General features: G+C 43.6%; 2 protein-coding genes across 9 annotated transcripts in view; both read left to right on the plus strand.

Moving 5' to 3' along the window:
• The first annotated feature begins 1,418 nt into the window (after nucleotides 1-1,418).
• PRXL2C (peroxiredoxin like 2C) lies at nucleotides 1,419-5,979 on the plus strand. The gene is made up of 6 exons (XM_086629313.1): nucleotides 1,419-1,601; nucleotides 2,110-2,178; nucleotides 3,709-3,762; nucleotides 4,176-4,281; nucleotides 4,529-4,660; nucleotides 5,297-5,979. The coding sequence occupies exons 1-6, from the start codon at nucleotides 1,419-1,421 to the stop codon at nucleotides 5,422-5,424; spliced, it is 672 nt and encodes a 223-aa protein (XP_086485439.1). The 3' UTR covers nucleotides 5,425-5,979.
• A 2,988-nt stretch (nucleotides 5,980-8,967) lies between these two features.
• Nucleotides 8,968-20,609, plus strand: part of CDC14B (cell division cycle 14B) — a 46,323-nt gene continuing 34,681 nt past the window's right edge. For 6 of the 8 annotated variants that reach the window (XM_086629451.1, XM_086629456.1, XM_086629457.1 and 3 more), the window contains exons 1-4: nucleotides 9,001-9,157; nucleotides 16,931-17,024; nucleotides 17,963-18,038; nucleotides 19,799-19,891. In XM_086629451.1, coding sequence (XP_086485577.1) covers nucleotides 9,001-9,157; nucleotides 16,931-17,024; nucleotides 17,963-18,038; nucleotides 19,799-19,891 — 420 coding nt within the window. Of the gene's footprint in view, nucleotides 9,158-9,414; nucleotides 9,435-16,930; nucleotides 17,025-17,962; nucleotides 18,039-19,798; nucleotides 19,892-20,609 lie in introns of those variants that run through there. The other 2 variants (XM_086629459.1, XM_086629458.1) reach the window with 2 other exon arrangements.

Below are 20,609 nucleotides of genomic sequence, written 5' to 3' on the forward strand. Positions count from 1 at the left end.
TTGTATCATACTGTGTAAACATCTTATATGCAGTTAATTTGACTTTCCAGACATTGTGACATTAGAGAGTATTTCACCACATATTGTAAGAGAAATGGTGGTAATGCACTCCATCCTATGGAAGGTCTGGAGCAGAGTAGCTGGGAGTGATAGTGGCTCTCAGGCTAAACAGGCATCAATAAAGATGTGCTTGTTGCAAAGAACACAACTACAATGCCAGTATGTTTAAGTGGATGTACGGACCCAAGATGCGAAAAAAATCTAACAGTTAAAATACTGTGTCTAGTTTTAGGCACTGAACTTCACGAATGAAACTGTCTAGAAAGTCCAGAGGAAATGATAAAATCTAGAATTTCTAGAAAATATGACGAAAGAATTGTGAAAAAAATATGGGATTATCTATTCTAGGAAACACAAAATTGAGGGCAATGCAGCAATAGTCCGTGTATAGTTGAAAAGTCAACACAGTAAGGGGATTAACCTGTTCTGCATGCTCACTCCTAGTAATACAACGGCAATGGGCTTAACCCAAATACAGGGGATGTAAGTTTGAATAACATTAACATTGTTGACATTGGGACAATTTGCCAAGAGAGACTCTGGAACTAACATCATCAGAGAGCTTCATAAAGGAGAGCAATTTCTGGAGATCTCCCCAGGCCTACTCCCTCTGATACTTCTTTTTCTCTGCCCCTAAGAAAAGGAAAGCCTTCTCCTCCTCGTAAGATTTACAGCTAACACGACAGTCCAAGAGACTACGATGCTCTTGAACCGTCCGGTGTTTTTTTTTTTTTTTTATCGTAAGAAGGCCTCTTCCCTCATTTCTGCGCGCACTGGAGGCACTCGCAGGAGCGCTGGCGCTCCCCGGCCTCCTCTGCCACGCCGCTGGCAAAGCCCCACCAAGTTCTGCTTTCGCTTCCGTAAGGAAACCGGGTCCATTTTTTCTGATACGGCAGCCCAACAGTGCCTCGAAGACACTCGAAGACATTTTCCAGCTCGCTGACCGTGCTCCGAAACGCGCTGGCTCCCGCAAAGCGAGCCCGGCCCCCGCGGCCGTACCGCAACGCCACTGCTTCCGTTCGCACGCAGTTTCGGGGAGGCTCGGTCTGATTTTGCCATGTTTTCCAGGCAGAAACTGCACTCCAACTGCCGCCAGCGCGCAGCAACTCCGGCGGCGGATTTCTCCCTCTTTTTAGCCCGAGGCCCTGAACTCGCCGACTCCTCCTTAAGCGGGAGGCGCGGAGCGCGGCGCCGCCGGCCCTGGGTCCCCTCCAGGAACGGGAACGGGAACGAGCCGCTCCGCTCCCGCCCAGCCCCGGCGCTTCCTCGCGCTCACACAACCCCGAGCTTTCCTCTGCGGCTCCGCCTCGCTCTTCCGTCCCCTTCGCCGGCCGGGCAGGGGCCACGGAGCCGGAGCCATGGCCGGGCCGCTGCCGCCCGCCGTCACGCAGCAGGTCGGCAGCGCGCGGGGCTGCGGGCAGCGGCGGGAGCCGCGGGAGCTGCGGGAGGCGGCCCGCTGCCCGGTGCTGGACGCGGACGGGAGGAGCGTCCCCTTCGAGGCCCTGTACGGGGAGCAAAAAGCCATCGTGGTGTTCGTGCGGGTGAGGAGGGAGCGGCTGGCCGGGAGGGGCGGCTCGCCGGCCCGCAGCCCCTGCGGCGCCCCGGTGGGGCGGGGAAGCGGGGAGTTCACGCAGGCGGGGCTGGAGCGCGGGGAGAAGGAAGTGTAGCGCAGATCGGTTCTGCGCCTGAGAACCCTCGTTCTGTGGTAAAACGACACGGTGTTTACCTGAAAGGAAGCACTTTTTCAGCCCTGTGTTTAGGGAAGCAAGTGTTGCATTCCCCGTTTTCCCAGCTGGCAGGCCAGCTCTCGCATTCCTAAAATATCCAGAGATAAAAATGTTAGCAAGGCCCCAAGCCCAGTGTCCTTGCTCAGGCTTGGATTAAGCCAGGAGCCTAATCCAAATTTGGTGACTGCAAAGAACTTTATGATCTTTCCCCTTTCCAATTCCTGATCACCTCCAGAATGGTTTGTGCTCAAAGTCGGAATCTGATGCTTCGTTGCTCTGCAATTACGCCTGTTTCTGACGTGTCCATCTGGCTATGTTGCAGAATTTTTTATGTTACACTTGTAAGGAGTATGTAGAAGACCTGGCAAAAGTCCCCAAGGTGTTTCTACAAGTAAGTACTCTGCCCTTAGCATGTACGTGGGGTTGCTGTGGTCGAGCAGATTTGTTACGTCCCGCTGCAGGCTTGCGTGAGGCTTAAACCTGGGAATCGAAGAAGAGCTCGGAAGAAAGTTGGCGCTTTTGTTGTTTGCTACAATAGGCACGACGTGTCTGCCTAGGAGACACAGGAAGGGATTTATTGCACTACATGCTCTGTTGCAGCAGCATTATTTCTCGCTGCCCCGTCAGCTTGGTGCTGATTTTTCTGCTGTGTTCTGAACAGCCAGACAGCATCTGACAGGCATTTCTTTTGGTATCAGTAGCGCCCTGACCAGCTGTCTTTTCCTCACTACTAACTAACTACTACTCTTTCCGTTATGCCGGTACAGCTGTCTGATGGTTGTGCATGGAATAAAATCAGAAAATTGATCTGGATTAAAAATAGCCTCTTTTTCTATGGTTATTTGTCAGCTGAATCAGTTGAGTGACCTGTTCTCCAGGCAGCTGCACAAACAGGAGTGACACAGTCACAGAAAGGAGAAAGGGAGTGGGCAGAGGTTGCTATGGACAGATATTTGTTGGGTGGCAGGAGATACCAGAGAAAGACAATGATCCCCTGCTAAATGTGGAAGGTCAATCTGTCTCTTCTAGGCTGCTGATTGAAATTCTGTCATATTTTATTCCCAACAGCAGCACAGCCGATGACAGAGGCTCAGCTCCTTGCTGACAGCAAGCCTTAGATGGACTAGGAACTTGGGGATGAAAAGGAGCAATTCCTTTGGCAGCTCCCCTTCTCAGGATAGACTTTTCTAAACTGCTCGATCAGTGTTACTCAGAAGGATATTTTCTTAATTTGGCTGCTCAAATAAATCTATACAGAGAATCAAAACCATCTATGCTTTTCTTAGTGTGAGTATTCTGTTTTTAGGAGGGCTTCTTTTCATAACAAGCAAAATGATTCTGTATGGGAAAGGCAAGTATTTTACGCTAATATTACAACAATATTATATTTTAATAACTGTTTTACTGGCATCTAAATGAACTTAAGTTTTGGCCTCTGTTTTAGACTCAGGCCTAGTGTTGCAGCTGCAAAAGACAGCAGTACCTGTGGATGCCAGTTATATCTATTAACGAGCATCAGTACATGTAAATCACAGATGTATGTGCGCCAATGTTTGCATGCTGCTTCTTTAGATGCAGGTCCAACTGAGTGGAAATACTGAATTTCCAAGATCATAGTGGGTTGCAATCAATTGAGAAGATGATGCTACTAATGCTACAGAAAAATTGAAGTTTACACGTCTTAAAAGTTATGTTTAAAAATAATTTTTCACTTAATAAATTAATGTAGCTGCTAACTGTGGGTGATAGAAAAAGGCTATCACCCACAGGCTCCAAACGTGTAAGTGATGTTAATTTCAAATAATTTTAGCTCAGTGCACTGTGGTCATTAACTCGGGACACCAGATTCTGCTAATGCTTTGCAGCCATGCAGAAACACCGCGTTCCTCTTCACAGTTTCAATACCCATGTTCTGTTCTAGGAAGCAAATGTGAGGCTTATAGTTATTGGACAGTCGTCTTATCATCACATCAAGGTAAATAAAGTAGTCATTAAATACATGGTATCCTCTATTGTGTCTAATGGTCTGCACTGAAGGATTTCACTCTGAGTTATGCAACCACAGAAAAAGAGGACTATTCTTTTTCATGAAGCAATTCTAATAGCCGTACATGAATAAAGCAAATAACTAAAGCTTTCAGTTTAGAAACCACTGGGGCTTGCTAAGGAGACATTTCTTCTTGATTTCACTGGAAGCTTTGTTTTAGTAAAAGTTTCGGGGCTAAAAATTTTTGGCCTTTAATTTAACTTGACAAATCCACAGGTTTCCAAATCACGGGGTGGGTTGGTGGGGTGTCAGTATCTTTTCCACTGTTAGTAGATCCTAATAACTGTCTTAACGTTAAAAATATTACTCTTTTTTGTTTTTTGTATGCATGTATTTTGCAGCCCTTTTGCAGTTTAACTGGGTATACACACGAAATGTATGTAGATCCACAAAGGGAGATTTATAAAACTCTTGGCATGAAAAGAGGTGAAGGTAATAACGTATCAGGTAAGAATAATTTTCTTACCTCATTTGGACTTAACACAGAACAAAACGAGAATGCTCCGATAAAATAGTATGATTGCAATATAAATAGGAAGGGAGTTGCTCACCAGACCGTCTCTTGTAGGCTCTCTTTTCTCAAAACACTTGTCGTGAGGAAACTGTAAACTATTCATAGCAGCTGTTTGATTTTGTCATTCTCCTTACATACTTTTGTACTTCTAGATAACAAGTATTTTGCCGTTTTGTCTAGTGCGGAGCCCTCATGTAAAATCAAACACGCTCCTTGGAAGCATGAAGAGCATATGGAGAGCAATGACTGGCCCGGCTTTTGATTTTCAAGGAGACCCTGCTCAGCAGGGAGGAGCTTTGATTTTAGGCCCAGGTGAGCTTCATTGTTTCATGTGAAAGCTACAGCCTCCTCCTGGTAGCTGTTTGCTTTAACGCTACCATCTCGGCTGCCGGCCCTGTGGATCCCAAGGAGACAGTCTTGTGTTGAACTGTGCATCACGTCACTGGCTGAAGGAACCTGTGGAAGTGCCGTTGTGTAGTCCCACCTCCCGCAGAGGTGGCACAAAGCCGATCACAGTCCTCTCAGAAATCGATCGGAGTGCAGATGGAACAACTGCCTGCAAAGTTTGGAGGGTTTTTTTTTTTGGGACATCATGGTGTTCACCTACGTTCTGCTTTCACATTCGATTCTAGGCATTTAATGCGGTTTTAGTAGAGGAGTGATGCAGGAAGGGGAGGCTGAAACATGACAGTCATCAAATCATTAGGAAACATCATATTACAGCAGTTGTAATTCAATTAGATGCCTCAATGTTCCTTGCTTCTATAACTTAATTTTAAAAAACCCTATGTCATTGTTTAAAATATAATGTATTGTGCAATCTAGAGAGCTAGTATGCATTTGTACAAGAACTAGTAGGAAATCAGAATGCTTCTTTGATTCACTGACGCCTTTGAAAAAAATAAATATTTTCATTATTTATACCTGTTTATTCTCTTTCCATTCCAGGTAATGAAGTTCATTTTTTGCACCTTGATAAAAACAGGCTGGATCATGTTCCCATTAACACAGTTTTGCAGCTGGCAGGAGTTAAAACAGTAAATTTCACAAACAAACCCCAGATTATTGACATATGACACTGACACAGTATATAAATTTTTTATTTGTGCTCTACAAGAACAATTCTTCAGCAAATTCCTACCAGCATCAGTACTGTTGTGCCTTTATGGGACATCTGAAACCCTATTTAGAAAATCAGAACACAGAATAAACAACCTGGCACTGAAGATGGGCGTGGAAGTGCTATTTCCTTTGTGTATAAGATAACAAAAACTAAAATACAGCTGAGGCTTATTGCAAAAAAAAATCCTGTATCTTATTATTTCCTCATGAAATAATCTTTCTAATGTATTTTAAAAATCTTTGTTCAAGATGCACTAAACTAAAATATCTGGGTTTGCTCAGGAAGAACTGGGGATTCTTGCCTTTGGCAGATCACACTGGCTTTCAATCCAATACTCAGCAACATTTTAAAGCTTCCAGCACCGTGTGACAATCTTTTATTAAATATACCTTGAAGAAATCACAATTTCAAACAGTGGGACTTAAGCTTATGCCTACTTTTGCATCTGGCACTGGCAGACATTACGAAATGCATTTTATAGTTTTAAGTAAATATTTTTAATATGTCATCCGTTGTCTGCAATTCTTTTGCGTCATATGAAATGGTGGGTGTGTAAGACCAGGGAGGGGTGTGTCTTAAACATATTTCTGATCAGATTGTCAGTTTTGGAGTAGGCCGTAGTCCATTACTTGTCTTCCTATGAAGATTTGTGGCAGAATATTCTCCCTTGTATGTGTGTACTTTCTCTCAGAGCAAGAGGTCTCTGAAAAAAAGTCCTTAGTTATTTCTGTCCTAGACAACTAAGCTAACTAAACAGCATTTTGGTTAGCAGTTCTGTCCGATTTCGTATTACACATTTTTCTAGAAATGTGTACGTTCAGAATCTATTGCTTTCATTAAAGTAGATGTACCCTCTTTCATCCATGAGCCACTTCTTTTTAGCGATTTTGAAATAAGGTTGTCGAAGATTTATGGAGGAGCACATCCTCATCTGCAGTTTCTGATCTTTGGCCTTCACTGTAAAATGCTACTGTTCATACATATCTCACCTGATATGTACGAAATTCTCTCCCCTTTTAAGCCTTAACACTAATGCAACTGTAAAGCAGTATTCTGTGAATAAGTTTGTCCCCGCATCCATTAAGGTCACTGACAGGCCCAGAGCAAGCTCCGGAGAGCTCTACACTATTAAGAGGATGTGAAATTAAACGCAGTGTTCCTTGAAGAAAAATAAAAGGCTTGCTTAAGAAACATAATGATACTGAGCAATGTAATTCCATTAAAGGTACTATGCCTTAGCACCTTATTAATTACATATACATTTTGATACGGTGTGTTTGGAAGGAGGATATTATTAGTGTAAAAATGCTGTGTTCAATTCCCTGCTTTGACTGAACAGCACTCGGCGCAAGGCTAAAAGTAGTCATCAGCAGACTCCGAACCCGCGTGATTTCAGGGCTGGCCGGACTTCCTCAGAACTCAGCATAACAGACCAGGACCGGCTGCTGGGGCTCACAGGGGAGTGAAGCCCCGTTGTCCATGACCACTGCCCCCTCCCTACAGGGCTCCCCCAGCTCACCAATGCTTCTGAGGATGTCGGAAACTCTGGAACGCAGCTGCCTCTATGTTACCTTAAACCACAGTAGGAAGCAAGCTAGAAAACTGGTCATATGCTTGCAGAACAAAGACAAGAAACACAGAAAACTTAGATTATATTCAAAGAGAATGATAAGCATTTAGTTTATTTGCACTGCTTCCACGCTACTTTATTCACCTGATCAACACTCCCGAGGACACTGGCTCTAGTTTGCACTTCTGTTTTGCAGTCATTGCACCTTCATGTTCTTGGTGCTTTTGATTTTAAAGGTGGTGCTTGGCTGGCTGTTTTTATGCTTGTTTTGCTTTCAGTAGACTTAACATACAATAGGAATAGAATCATAGAATCATAGAATGGTTAGGGTTGGAAGGGACCTCAAAGATCATCTAGTTCCAACCCCCCTGCCATGGGAAGGGCCACCCTCCACTACACCACGTTGCTCAAAGCCTCGTCCAACTTGGCCTTGAACACTTCCAGGGATGGGGCATCCACAACTTCTCTGGGCAACCTGTTCCATTGCTGAGTTTAAATGCAATAAATAAAACTAACCATAGCTAAAAGAACTGCGGGCTCTTAAAAGGGATTGGAATGAATTAAGTTGTAGTTTGACAGCTCTGTAAGTTGAAGTCATCCACCCTCACCTTGTCAATACTGACAGGAAACATAGCATGGCCTCTGCATTACCCCAGCAAAACCACTTCTTCAGCAAGATTTGCCAAATGCAGACAAACAAAAACAGGGAAGAAGACAGGAGGATCCAGTAGAAGAACAATCCTAATTAGGGCATCGGCCTTGCATTCCTTGCGTGGAGATGGACTGTTGCATCTGGCTGTAGCTTCGCCGAGTTCGCTGGCGCTCTGCAAGACAACGACTCCCACATCCATGATGAATTGGGACAACGATGGCCACAGTCAGCCACGGGAGAAATGGTTTTCGAAATGCCCGAATTTTAGCTCTCTGGTGCTATTTAGAAAAAGCATTTTAATAAGTTATGCAGTGAAAGGTGCAAACCAGCGGGAGACAATCACTGACCTCACACTCAGCAGATGGCTGAAGACTTAAGCCAGGGCTGTTGTCATGCCAGTTAGACAGAGGTGGGGAGGGACTGGTTTCCAGTTGTTTTACCTACTGGCTTGATTTATTTCAGCACCTATTTAAAATGACGGTGTGTTTTAAAGTCTCACTGTGCCTGGGCAGCAGACTCAAACTGGGCTAGTTTAACTTTACAGATAAATCCAGTTAATATTCGGAACCGAAGGTGGCTGCGTGTGCCGGTCCGGTTTCAGCTGGCTTTACAGGTCGCATCCCCTTGGGACCCTCTTGCGGTACGTATCACGAGCAGCACCTGGGAGGCCGTGATGCCCCAAGAAACCCAATGGAAAACACTCATTTCCAAAGGCGGCGGCTTTGTGCCCGTCTGCGGGAGCGGACTCTCCCCGCAGCCCGGGCCTCGCACCCTCGAGAGCTGCGTTTCGGCCACGTTGTCACCACCGCCGTCACCCCGCTCTCCGGGAGAAGTCCGGCGCCACGTCAGCAGCCCGCACCGCGGCGGGCGAGGCAGGAGCGAGGTGCCGCGGGCCCCGCCGGCCGCCAGCGGCCCCGAAGCGGCGGCGATGGGCGGGCCGGGCCCGGCCGCGCTCCCCCGGCCCACCTGTTACAGCGGCCACTATGACATCACCGTCCCCACGGCTCCGCGCTGGTGACGCCACACCGCGCTGACCCAATCAGAGGCGGCGGCGGCGGCGGCGGGGGGGGGGGGGCGGGGGGGGCGAGGGTGCCGGGAGCTGCCGCCGGCTCGGGGCGGGGGGGGCCGTAGGTGCATGGGGCGGTGGGAGGGGGCGGTGTCCGGGGAGACGCGTCAGCCGCCGCCGCCGCCGTCGCGGGGTCCCTCCCCTCCGGCGGCCCGAGCCCCGCGGGGAGCGGAGCGGCGCGGCGCGGCGGGGATGAGGCGGGCCGCCTCGCACCCACCGTAGCGGCGCGGCGGCCTCCGCCATGAAGCGGAAGAGCTGGGCCGAGGCCCGGCGCCGCGCAGCCCCGGCGTCGCCGGCTCTGAAGAGAACTCGGGGCGCGGCGTCGCGGGCGGCGGGGGGCGAGGCGGAGCGGCGGCAGCCGCCCCCCGCCGCGCCGGAGACCTGCCTGAGGATCGCCGGTGAGGGGGGCGTGCCGGGGGGGCGGGGGCGGGCCGGGCGGCGGCGCGGCCGGAGAGTTGAGGCGCAAGTCGGGGCCGGGCTGCCGGCGGCGGGACGGGGCGGCGGCCGCTGGGGCGCCCCGTCCCGTCGCGTCCCGTTCCGTTGTGCGCCGGCCCGCGGATGGTGAGCGCGGCCGCGGTGAAGGGAAACTTCCCCTCGGCGCTGGGTCGCGGCCGTCCCCGCCGGGACCGTGGGGCGCTCGGCCGGCGGCGGCCACCTCTGCCATCGGTGCGATGGGTCAGTTCTTGCGTCTCTCCGGCGCTTCGCGCCGCGGAGCGTTCTTTGAAAACGCGTCGCTAGTCCAAGCGTTCTTCCAGATGAATAAACGTCTGGAACGTTTCAGACACTCCGGCTGTACCGAGCAGTTGCCCCGTGCTGTTTCTGCTTGTAGGAGAGTAAAGGGAAAATGTGTTTGAACCAGCGTCTCTCTGTGTGTCGGGAACGCAATTCTTCCTCTGAATGTTGTGCTCGCTGGCTGGCTGTTGGGTGAAATAAGGGGCCAGCGTCGCACCTCTTCTTGACGCCCGAGGGCCAGTGGTTCTGCAGGCGGGCTTGCCGAGTGTCCTGCGTCCCTTTCGTGGCCCTGTGATTTGGAGCCGTGCTTTGTTTTGGCGCAGGAGCCTGCCCCTGTGGAGGAGCGTGTTGGATCACAACCAAAATAATTCTGGGTTTATGTTTCCCAGCTAAAAGACGTGCTTGATTTTAGTTTGCCTAACAGACAAAAAATAATAATAAAAAAAATTACTTTTTATGCCCTGTGCCGGAATCTGAGAGTGGTAGTAGTTACAACTTCTGTTAGAAAACAAGAAATAAATCTCACTTAGCACTTCTTTGCGGAGAACATGGGAAATCGGCTGTAGACACGGCGAGCAAAAATAGAAAGAGCAAATGTGAACAAAAGGCACCAGTCTTACCTGTGCCAAGAAACGTGGTTTCCTAAATTAACTAGTGTGTCTCCTAGATGACAGTATTTTTAGAAAACAGTAAGATTTTGTTTTGAAAATTTGGTATAACGATGTAGGAAGAATGTATACTCCCAAAGCATGCCAGATTACTCTTTTTAAAAAGCTCCGATACTGTCAGGGAATAAAATCCTAAATAGTCCAGCCTAAAATACAGCGTTTTAGGCCTAATCTACACAGAGAAACATAATGGTATACTTACACGCAGAGCTAAAATGCTTCAGCAACTCTATATGTGCGTTTTCCTATAACTGCAACCATTTATGTAGGAAATGATGATGGTATAGTTTTAAGGTTAAATGTAGAAACCTCTCATTTGGCAGTTGATGACTTTTTGATATCAAAGTAATTTCGCTTCCTAGAGTACAGTGCAGCCATGTCCAGCTGAGGTCTCCACCAAACAGGTCTGTTTAACCATTCTCACCCAGCAGTTGCTTGGATCTGATGATACATGTCTGGCATCAATAAGCCCCTGAAATTACTGTATTTTCTCCTCCAAAGAAATGTTCACCCATTTAAATAATACAGTAGAGCACCTGGGTTTTGACTCGTGTTTTTTTTCAGTGGGATTTCACCATACACAGCAGTGCACAGTATGACAAACCTGATTAAAACGCAGTAGATTATTATATTTAATAATATTTCATTTTGTCTTGATCTTCTTTTCTTACTGCGCGCAGTGACTGCCGTTTACAAGTTTCTAATAAAGAAACAATTATAGTCTTAGTTTTTATTACACTAGTATGTCATACATATTTTTTAAAAAGAGAAACCTTAAAAGAATAAGCCCACAAATTTACCTTTTTATTCGGCTGCTTTAGAAGTTATTTCAAGTTTTGAACTGTCAGTTCTACCCTTCTCATAGTGCAGTTCTGAGCAATGAATTAATAGTTCTGAACTGGAGATAGATTAAAGCATGAGGCCTTATTCTTGCAAATGGACCTGCTGGTAAATATTTTAGCCTCTGTAAAGGCTGAGAGATCTGCATTAGCTTATCTGCTTACAGAAACAGTGCCAAACTCATTAAGAACATTGCAGGCTACCCTCATTTTCATCTTCGCTAAAAGACAGAGGCAGAAAACAAACCCAAATAGCTGTAAAGACTTAACAGATCTTTTCTTGCGTGGTTACCTTCATAAACGGTGAAGTTTGTAATCCATCATTTGCATGGATTTTATACTCAAAATACTTAAAGTAATTATCGCACACCTTTATTTCTTAATGAATTGTGTGCATCAGCCATACGTCAGAGTAATTTTTCATCAGAATCATCTAAATATTTTTGTTTACTTAGACTAGCTCAGGAAAGCTATTCTTGTAAAAAAATTGGTTTGGTCTGTTAAGCTGCGTGGTGAACCTTACCATTTTCTCTTTGTTAAGTGATGTGTGAGGCTTGCTGGTATGAATTCAGTTTGCTGGAACCGAATGTATTTCTTCTGTTTATTAGAAACATATTCCCATATCCTTCTGATCTCTGAAAGAATTAATTTATACAATCTAAAGAAGACATAACAATTCTGTGTGAGATGCTCGAAAGCTGTTGATTTCCTTTTCTTGGCTGCTTCTCTTTGTCATTGCTCTGATTTTATAAATAACATTTTAAAAAAGATGTGAACTTGTAATGCATAAACCTCACACAAAAGATGTGCGATTCTCTCTCACCTCTTTTGCGTAGTTAATTCTAAAATGAACTAAGTGCAATAACTATACACGGAATTAAATTTTAAGTGACGTAACACCATAGGGCATTTCTTGACATTTATTTGTCCTCCTGCTAAATGTATATCCAGTTTGTTCACAGTGAGGAACTAACATCTTAAAAGATCTTCTGAGCTGTGCTGTGTATGCCTTTTTTTTTCTTTATTGAGAATCATTTTGCTTACACTGTCACTTGGAGTTTTTATGAAACAGCGTTCAGTTTAATATGTTCATTGATAGATGGGCTGGATTTTTTTGGTTTTGTGTTGTGGGGTTTTTTAAAAACCATTGAGTTGTCTTTTGTTTTTCCAGTATCACTGGCTTGTCATTACAAACCTTGTGTGTTATGTAGAAACTGGTTTTTTTTTGAATGCTGAGGACACTTCTACCAAGTATCATTAAGCTTGCCAACATTTTGACTATCAACACTTTCAATTAGTTTTCATTGTACAACTATCTCAGTACCGAAGTTGTATTTACTCTTGTATTAATATGACTTTGCTTACTTGTGAGTCTTTCTCAAAGGTAAGGTTCTAAATACAAGTTTAAAGCTTTTAGTATCTAATCCAGCCCTGAAAATGCATGAACATATATATGTAGCCTTATGTATCAGATGAGCAGCAGAGTGCAAGGACTTTTTTTTGAGTAAAGTAATACGTTGTTGTTGATTAGTCATGACATGGCCCTGAAAATATTTTTTTTTCATGGTTTTCTGTTATATAAAAAGTTCCTTTAGCTTTTTAGTGTGCTTTCATTTTCTGTTTCAGAGGCCAGGCTGTTGTTCTAATTGCCAACTCTATCATCACTTAAATTTGAAATATCATAGTGATGAGTGAATGAATCTTTTCAGGGATAGAATGACTAAAAAGAAAATCTCATACAATTTCGCTTTTTGCCTTGACGCTGCAAGAGAATTTGTCTTCTATGTTTTCTCATGCATCTTCCTGATATTTTGGAGTCTCTTAAATAAAACATAGCAAAATACCATGTACCAACTCTGAATTTAGAAATACACTCCTCTTACAATAGTAAATAACTCTCTGGTTACATTCCTGGTAATTCAAAACAGACCAACGTTGGTTTTTGTTGTACTGTCAGTCTCCTCTGAATTTCTCATGTAAGGCATCTGTTTAACAATAGAACTGTAGAATTTCTCTTTTTGTGAAATAATCTTTGCTGATCATAGGCAGACTTGTCCTGCAGTGAGTGCCTGTTTGGTGCTTAGTTGTCTCTTGAAATACTGGAATTTCTTTCTCCAAGGCCTGTGCAGCAGATCCGGAGAAGCGTCAGGCTTACTGAGTGTAAAGGGAAGGATATTATTTTGTCATCTCTGTATTCACATCAACATGATTTCGAAGTGTTAGCTCTCAGTTTCCTACATGTCTCTTTCCACAGAACGCTGTAGATCTGAGAAACAGGCAAAATGCTTTTCCCCCTGTACGCACACTGCAATCGTATGTGTGATTATTGCAGCTTGTGTAGACATGCTTGTGCTAGCTTTAATCTCACCAGTTCACGTACCAGCAGGAGCAAAGCCCTCGGTGAGGGGCATGCAGGCTCGTTTTGTTGTATGTTGGGTGCTTGCTCAAATTAATTGCTTACAGTGACGTCTGTGTTTCTGTGTTTTAACTGTTTCGTTATATGAGGCTAACAAAATTAAGTGTAATTGAAGTATGTCTAACATGCTGCAGTCGTATCTCCTAATTGCAGTGCAGATGCAGCCTGTAAGGCAGTGAGCCCTACTCTCATTCTTCTGAGAGACGATTAGAAAGGTCTGCTCTAGTTTGATAGTTTTAGGATGGCCTTTTATCAGAAATTTGCAGGAATCTGGAAGTGCTCAAGCACGCTATGTGTAAATGAAATACTAAAAAGCTAAAATTAGCAAAGGAAGCATAAAAATAATAAAATGAAAGCCCTGCTCCTGCAGTCCAAACCTTTGTGGAGTCCTAGTGAAATCAATTCATCAGTGGTCTGGTATATTTTATGTCTGAGCTCTCATCCTGCAATCAGATCCTTCATGAAGGAATTCTTCTTTCTCAGCATGTGTTACTCCTATTCAAAAATCAACACGCTAATCCTTGGCTACTGTAAACAGAATTGGGAATGTGTTTGCAAAAAAACAGGTAAAAACAGACATGGCGAGTAATACAGTATTTCTCTGATACCGGACTGGTAAGCCAGGAGAAAGGTAAATACACTTATGGGAAAGGACTTCTCTGTGTAGCCCATTTCTAAAATCTCCCTGTAGGAAGCATGTTAAAAAGATGGAGCCTGCTGTTTACATAATAGGGAGCAATTAACGGTGCACAGGAACGGACAGCTTGTCAGGATATTGGCATTTGACACACGCGCTTTTATTGTGAGGTAGTTCTGTAAATTCATTAAACTCGAGTTTCTTTCAGGTGTTTTAATAATAGCAACAATTAACTCGATCCAGAGATACCAGTGTAGAATTGAATGCCAACAGCAATTCAAAAGGCCATGTACACACTGTTCTCTCGAGATAGGAGTTCTTATTTTTGTTGAATGTTTTTGCAAAAGCTGCAGAAGATTTTCAGCAGAAGTAGGAGCGCTGAGGGAGCAGGTGATGCTGTTACTCCAAATCCTGTATAGGAGCAAAATGTGAAAATATTTTAGGTCTTCGACCTGTGCAAATATATTTCTTTTCATTTTGATCTTTCTTTTGTACTAGAGGATTTTGGATTACTCTTTGTGTAGTGCTTTTATATTTTCAAAAGTGATGTAAAGTTTACGTGAAGAAACTGGTGTGCGAGAAGGTGTCGTGTCAGTTTGACTACTAGAGCCATTCTGCCCAGACTTTGATTCGGATGTTGTTTGTGTATGGGGCCAGCTCAGTCTAAGTCAATCAGCTGGATCTAAAGGACAGAGTTCTGGCTATTTATTCCCACTGTTAACCCCCAGTGTGCTGGTTCAGAAGAAAACTCCTTGTAAGGAACCTGGTGGCACCTAGCCATTAAATCAGTTTAGAAGTGGCATGAAATTATAGCTTGGGGCTGTAGTGTGACGTGTTTAATCTGGCAATGCCAGTGTAAACACAATCCCTAGATGTCATATCCTCTCAGTTCTCCTTTCTGCTTCCTCTTTTGCCCTCAGTGTCGTGTCCACCCCCGCTCCCCCATGTTAGCTCTCATTCTCAGGGCAGAGCAAAGTAAAAGAGCAAGGCAGCCTTTTTTTTTAAAAAAAAAAAAAAAAATACTGTGCTAGTATACCTGTTGCAGTTTCTGAATCACACAAATCCACCTTGACACAGCACAGGGAGTAACACAGTGGTGGGCACAGGTGCAGGGGAGCTGTGGGGAGCTGGGGCTCCCTCCACCCCCAAAATGTTGGCCTAAACACTTTCCCGGGACTGCCTTTCTGTGAAGGAGTTTTCCCGATAGCATATTTTCCATCCATTTGGGGTATCAGTGCACTTGCTTCTCAACACATATTTATATCCCGTTGTGAGCCAGTTCAGTCACTTCTTAAAAATGCACAGCATTACTCTAAATTTTATCCTTTGGCTTGTTTTCAGGAGGTGCTTGGGTAAATGCTGAGAGCTATAGAAGTTCCTAAGCAGGTCGTGCACTTCCCAGCTAGTACTGCAGCTGCTGTGCGAGATGGGACTACGAGAAAGTCAGATAAGCAAGTCTGGTGCCTTGCTTCTGCTGAGTAAGGAAGCAGATGCCTGGCTTGCTCAGGAGTTACTGTATGTCCCGCTGGTTGCAACCGACCTGTAAATGTTTAAGCCACACCGTCCACATCAGGCTGCTGTTGTGCTGAAATGTGCGTTTAGCAAATGTACGCGGTTTGCTGGCGTCCGCCCCCACTGCCCGAGGTACTGCTGGAAGTAGCTGGGCAGCGAGCACGCGAGTGTGGAAATACAGAGGTGGGGACTTCTTTCGTGCCATATTCTTCTGTGTGTTTTCAAGATACAAGTAATGATTTCTAAGTGCTAGTTGCAGAGGATTTTGTTTTTAAGCATGAAGGTTTGGGTTTTTTTTTCCTGCTCTCTGGAAAAGGAGATAAAGTTTACCAGTTATTGTTCTTCGAAGTTATACGTTTATATGCAGGTGATCTGTTTTGATATTTAAGTAATATATCTGCTCCAGGCAACTGGTTTGCAAAAAATAAAATCTTTCCTTTTGGCTTTGAATTTTAATCCATGTATTTTATAATGATACTTTTTCAGCAGGAGGAAGAGAAGTATTGCTGTGGTGCTGCAAGGCCTCAATTTTTATTGACCGATTACCGCAAGCACAGCAATTTACAGCAGCAGCACAGTCGGTGTTTAGAGTTCACTGGGACTGCAGCTCCCTCGGCCTTAAAAATAATTTATATCTCTGTGAATACCGCGGGCGGTTTTTCCCCCTTAGCTTAACAAAGGAAGCCAGGGCAAGCACAAGGTGCCTCTTGCCTGCATGCACGCAGGCTTTGACGGGGCAGCCGAAGTCGGAATGGGGACGGGGATGTCCGGGTGGTGTCTCCGCCGGTGGTCCCGTGGACGGGGACCTCACCCCCTTGCATCCCTCCGGCGTCTGTCTCCTGCAGGCTTTAATTGCATGCCGCTGCTGTTGAAATCATCGTTTTACGGGAAGATGGGAAGCACCCGCGTTTTGGCGCGAGGGCGCTTCGCTGTTGAGTCGTGATGTTGGCGCCGTGAGGTGCTGAGGGATTTGTGGCTTAGTCGAGGAAGGGGGTGTGTGTGTTGGTATTCGGAGTGCAAGAGGTGGGGGGTCTGTTGCCAAAAGGAGGTGGGTCTCTGCTGTGTGCGTGGGTGCTCCTGCTGTATTGCAAAGTCGTCAAACAGGTAGCTTTCCTGGGAGCACTTTGTTTGAGAAAGAGCGCTAAAGAGCTGCAGATTGCCGGAACGCTGCTGAGCAAAAAGCCTCAATCTTTGTGTGCCTTGTTGCTTAACACCGGAGAAATAATAGTATCTGGTTCGGTAATACTTAAAAAAAGATGTGGTTCATTTTAAACCGTTTGAAGTTGTTCTGTTGACGCGTAATAACTGCAGACTTTCAGCAGAAAAGTGTGATGTTTATAAAAGCTTTAAACTTTCTTGCATTTCAGATCGCCTTTATTTTGCAATTCTCTGCCAAAAACCAAAGAGTGGAGCTTCAAATACCCATTATTTCTGCATAGATGATGAACTTGTGTATGAGAAGTAAGTACAGACTTATTTTTTCCTGTTTTTTACAGAAATAAATTAGTCAGAACAACAGCAATGAGGAACCAGTCTAATTGACAGTCTGACTTTAAACGTAGCTGAGGGAAACATACCATTCTCTTTGTAGAACTAATTACACGAGTTTGGTCCTCTCAGACCTATCTGCCGTGATGATTTATGTGTCTTAGAATGGTTTCTTGGCTTCTCGTCAGGATTTCTTAAAAATCGTTTCAAAGCAGAAGCTTTCATTGTACCCATTCTTGTTAGAAGACACGGGAACATGATGCAACAACATACACTCAGAAGTACGCACTGGACTGCTGCGCTAAAGGGGATGTCTTTGGTTGCTCAAGTATTAAGTGGAATGTCTAAACTTCCTAGCGTAAGAGAAGAATATGGCAAAATCAATTCAAGCCTTTCTGAGCTGACAATGGATATATTATTTCCCCTGTAACAAACAGTGTAGGCCTTTGTATGTGATCTGGAATGCCGCTAATTCTTCAAATATTTTTGACCAAGGGCGTGCTTACTGTTTGTGAAAGTAGTAATCAATCTTTATTCTCTTGTCTTCACTTTTCTCTAGCAATATTGATTTCCTTCTTTTAAAGTGAAGCTTTTGGGTTGCTCTTAAAATAGTGTTTCTAAACTGGTGTCACAGAGTGATACAATAGTGAGAATTTTTCAAACCAGGAGTATTCCAGTTTGGTTTTGAGTGATGGTGTGTGTGGAAAACAAAGAATAAGTTTTAGTCCCTGTTGAAAGATGACAAAACTGTTTCCTCCAACAAAATAGTATGTATGTAAGAAGGTGTTCATGTTTTTAGGATGATGCATATATATCAAATACATATTATGACTCCTTGCTTTGTGCATCTAATTAAAAAAAAAAAGGCATTTACAGAAGTCATGTACAATTTTTCACCTTTCTCCTGCCAGCTTCTATGCAGACTTTGGACCGCTCAATCTGGCAATGGTCTACAGATACTGCTGCAAGCTAAATAAGAAATTAAAGGTAACACTTGGGTTTTTTCATTCAATATGCTTGACTTCTTAAAGAACAAAAACAAATGGACCAAAAGGTTTATTTTTTTGTTCAGGTCCTTTCCTAGATTCCTAATCCAGCTAAGTTTTGAATATAAATGCTTAATAAATTTTTTCAAGGTGAATTTAGGGAGGAGGAGGATCAGGAAAGAAACCCCACTGACTTTTAAGATCCAGAAGAGGCACCACTGTGGCAGTAACTAGTGTTAAGCTCCTAAAAAAGATCAGTTGCTAAATGGGTAGAGACTTCTTTAACTGAAAAGCTGCCCTCCTGGAGTTGGCAGTCCGCTTGTAATGGGTGAGCTTGAAGGCGCAATGCAACACATTTTTACTGGAGAGAGTTTTTGGTTTGACTTGGTCTTCTCTTCTGGTCCTGACATCTCTTTGCTAAGAAGCAACTTTCAATCTTTGATAGCGTTTATGGCATTGTCCTGAAGGAGACTGCCGTGCTCCTGCTGCAGATTATCTTCTCTGAGGGGTGTTCAGTAATTTTCAGGATCGGGCTCTTGAGAGAGCATCGTGTCTTTCAAACAGAGGGTTCCTGTATTAATTAATGTGAATGACTTCAAGTTAGTTGACCTCTAACATGTTGGAATATAAAACCTGTTAGGCAGATAAAAAAGCTTATTAGCATTAATGTGAATCACAGTTTGCCTCTTCAGAATTGCTTAGATCTTGAAACTGCCACCGAACTGTGAAAATTGGAAAGTATGCAGAACATTATAGTTGAACAGAGATTTTTTTTTTCATTCCTTCGTGTCTGTCACTGGTATTAGTTTGCATAATTTGGACTTGCTTTGTCCCTGCGACCCTACGAACAGGTTTGCCAGAGACAAGATTCTCTGATTTTTGTTTACTGGATGCTCTAAAGCAACACAAGTCTATATTATAATCCCTTTGAATATCTTGGGTTTGATATTGGAGAGACGTGTAAGGGTTGCTGAGAACATACTGCTAGTGATCTGGGTTTATTTGTCTTCAGTGTGTTGAATAGTAACTGAGCAAGTAACATTGCTATTTAAATAGTGACATTTTATGGTAGCTTAGCAGTTCATCGAAGTATTCAGTTTCAAGCACATCAAAATTTATTTCAAGGGCTGGTTAGGGGATAATTTTTGCTGCCACCATAGACGTAAGTGTCCTTTCTATTGCCAGTGCCATTCCACCCCCTTTCTAAGATAATTAGAGAAACTATATGCCAAGCTGATATGAAATTTTAAAAAGTTATTTACAATAAATTTACAATAAAATATTTTAGAAATACTTTCAAAATATTTTAATCTAAGCCTATATTTTCCAGTGGTTCTGATCCTTAGAAACAACTACTCGTTGATTCATGGTTTTCTTTAAGAATAATAATCTCCAAATTCCGTTTTCAAAACGGTTGTGACATGCCTGTGATGTTTTTAAGAATGTCACTTTGTATTTACTCGTCATAAATGCCTATCAGAAATAGTAAATGCATACAAGAAGGAAGAGAAAGATTACTGCAATTTGTATCAAAAATTATATAGGAAATTATATATACTGGGAAAAATACTGGAACAATCTCGATAGGGATGCGTTACAGTCTTCCAAAGCTTTTGAGGGACTAGTCTACAGCATGCTTGGTCTTCTGAATACAGGTGGCTGAAAGTAGGTGAACAGGCCCTTGTGTTCCTCTAGTTTTGTAAAAGAAGGTACGAAAAGTCTAAAATGCAAAATCCTAATCTTGTTCATTTCTTGATACAGTCATTTTCGTTGATAAGGAAGAAAATAGTTCATTATACTGGCTTCGATCAGAAAAAACAAGCAAATGCTGCATTCCTTATAGGCTCCTACGCAGTAAGTAAATTTTTACGTTACATCGGCTTGCTAAATGTGTTCATTTTTTCATACTCAAATTTTAAAATAGCAAGATAAAACCAGTTCTTTTCTCTTGAATAATCTTCCTGCTAATGTATTTTATAGTAAGGTACCACATACTAAGAGTTTTTAAAGTCTAGCAAGTATGTGAATGGAGTTGTATGGTTTTGGTTTTTTTTTCCCTCTCTACTGCAATCTGTGCTCCTAAGAAATAAGAGCACCACTGAAAAAAAATCCTTATTAATATTTTCATTTAAAAAAAATAACTGCTACTTGATGTTTTTCCTTTCCTCCACCCACACATACTCTTCTTTTTCTTTTTTAAAATAGAGAAATACTATCTTGCACAAAGTACAGTATATAATTTCCTGTTGCATGCATGTTTAAATATACCTTTTCTTGCGCAGCTGCTTCTTTTCTAATGTAAGGTGATCTCTTCAGTTAACCTAGGAGAAGGAGCGAGATCTTGTGGTGGGCTTAGAGCCGGTGTAACGCCTAGGAATATACAAGGTGGCTGAAAATGTACTGAGCCTGATCCCTGACTGCAGAGGGGAAATGACTGGCTTTACATCACAACCGCATCTAAAGAATCCATGTTTGGTACACAAAAGTGTAGTCAAGGAATAAAATGCTGAGTGCTTCAGAATGAAAGATGTGATGTACCGTATTCATATTCTGCTTTGACTTGTGACACACC

This window comes from Tauraco erythrolophus, chromosome Z (genome assembly GCF_009769465.1).
Source record: "Tauraco erythrolophus isolate bTauEry1 chromosome Z, bTauEry1.pri, whole genome shotgun sequence".
Lineage (NCBI taxonomy): Eukaryota > Metazoa > Chordata > Aves > Musophagiformes > Musophagidae > Tauraco > Tauraco erythrolophus.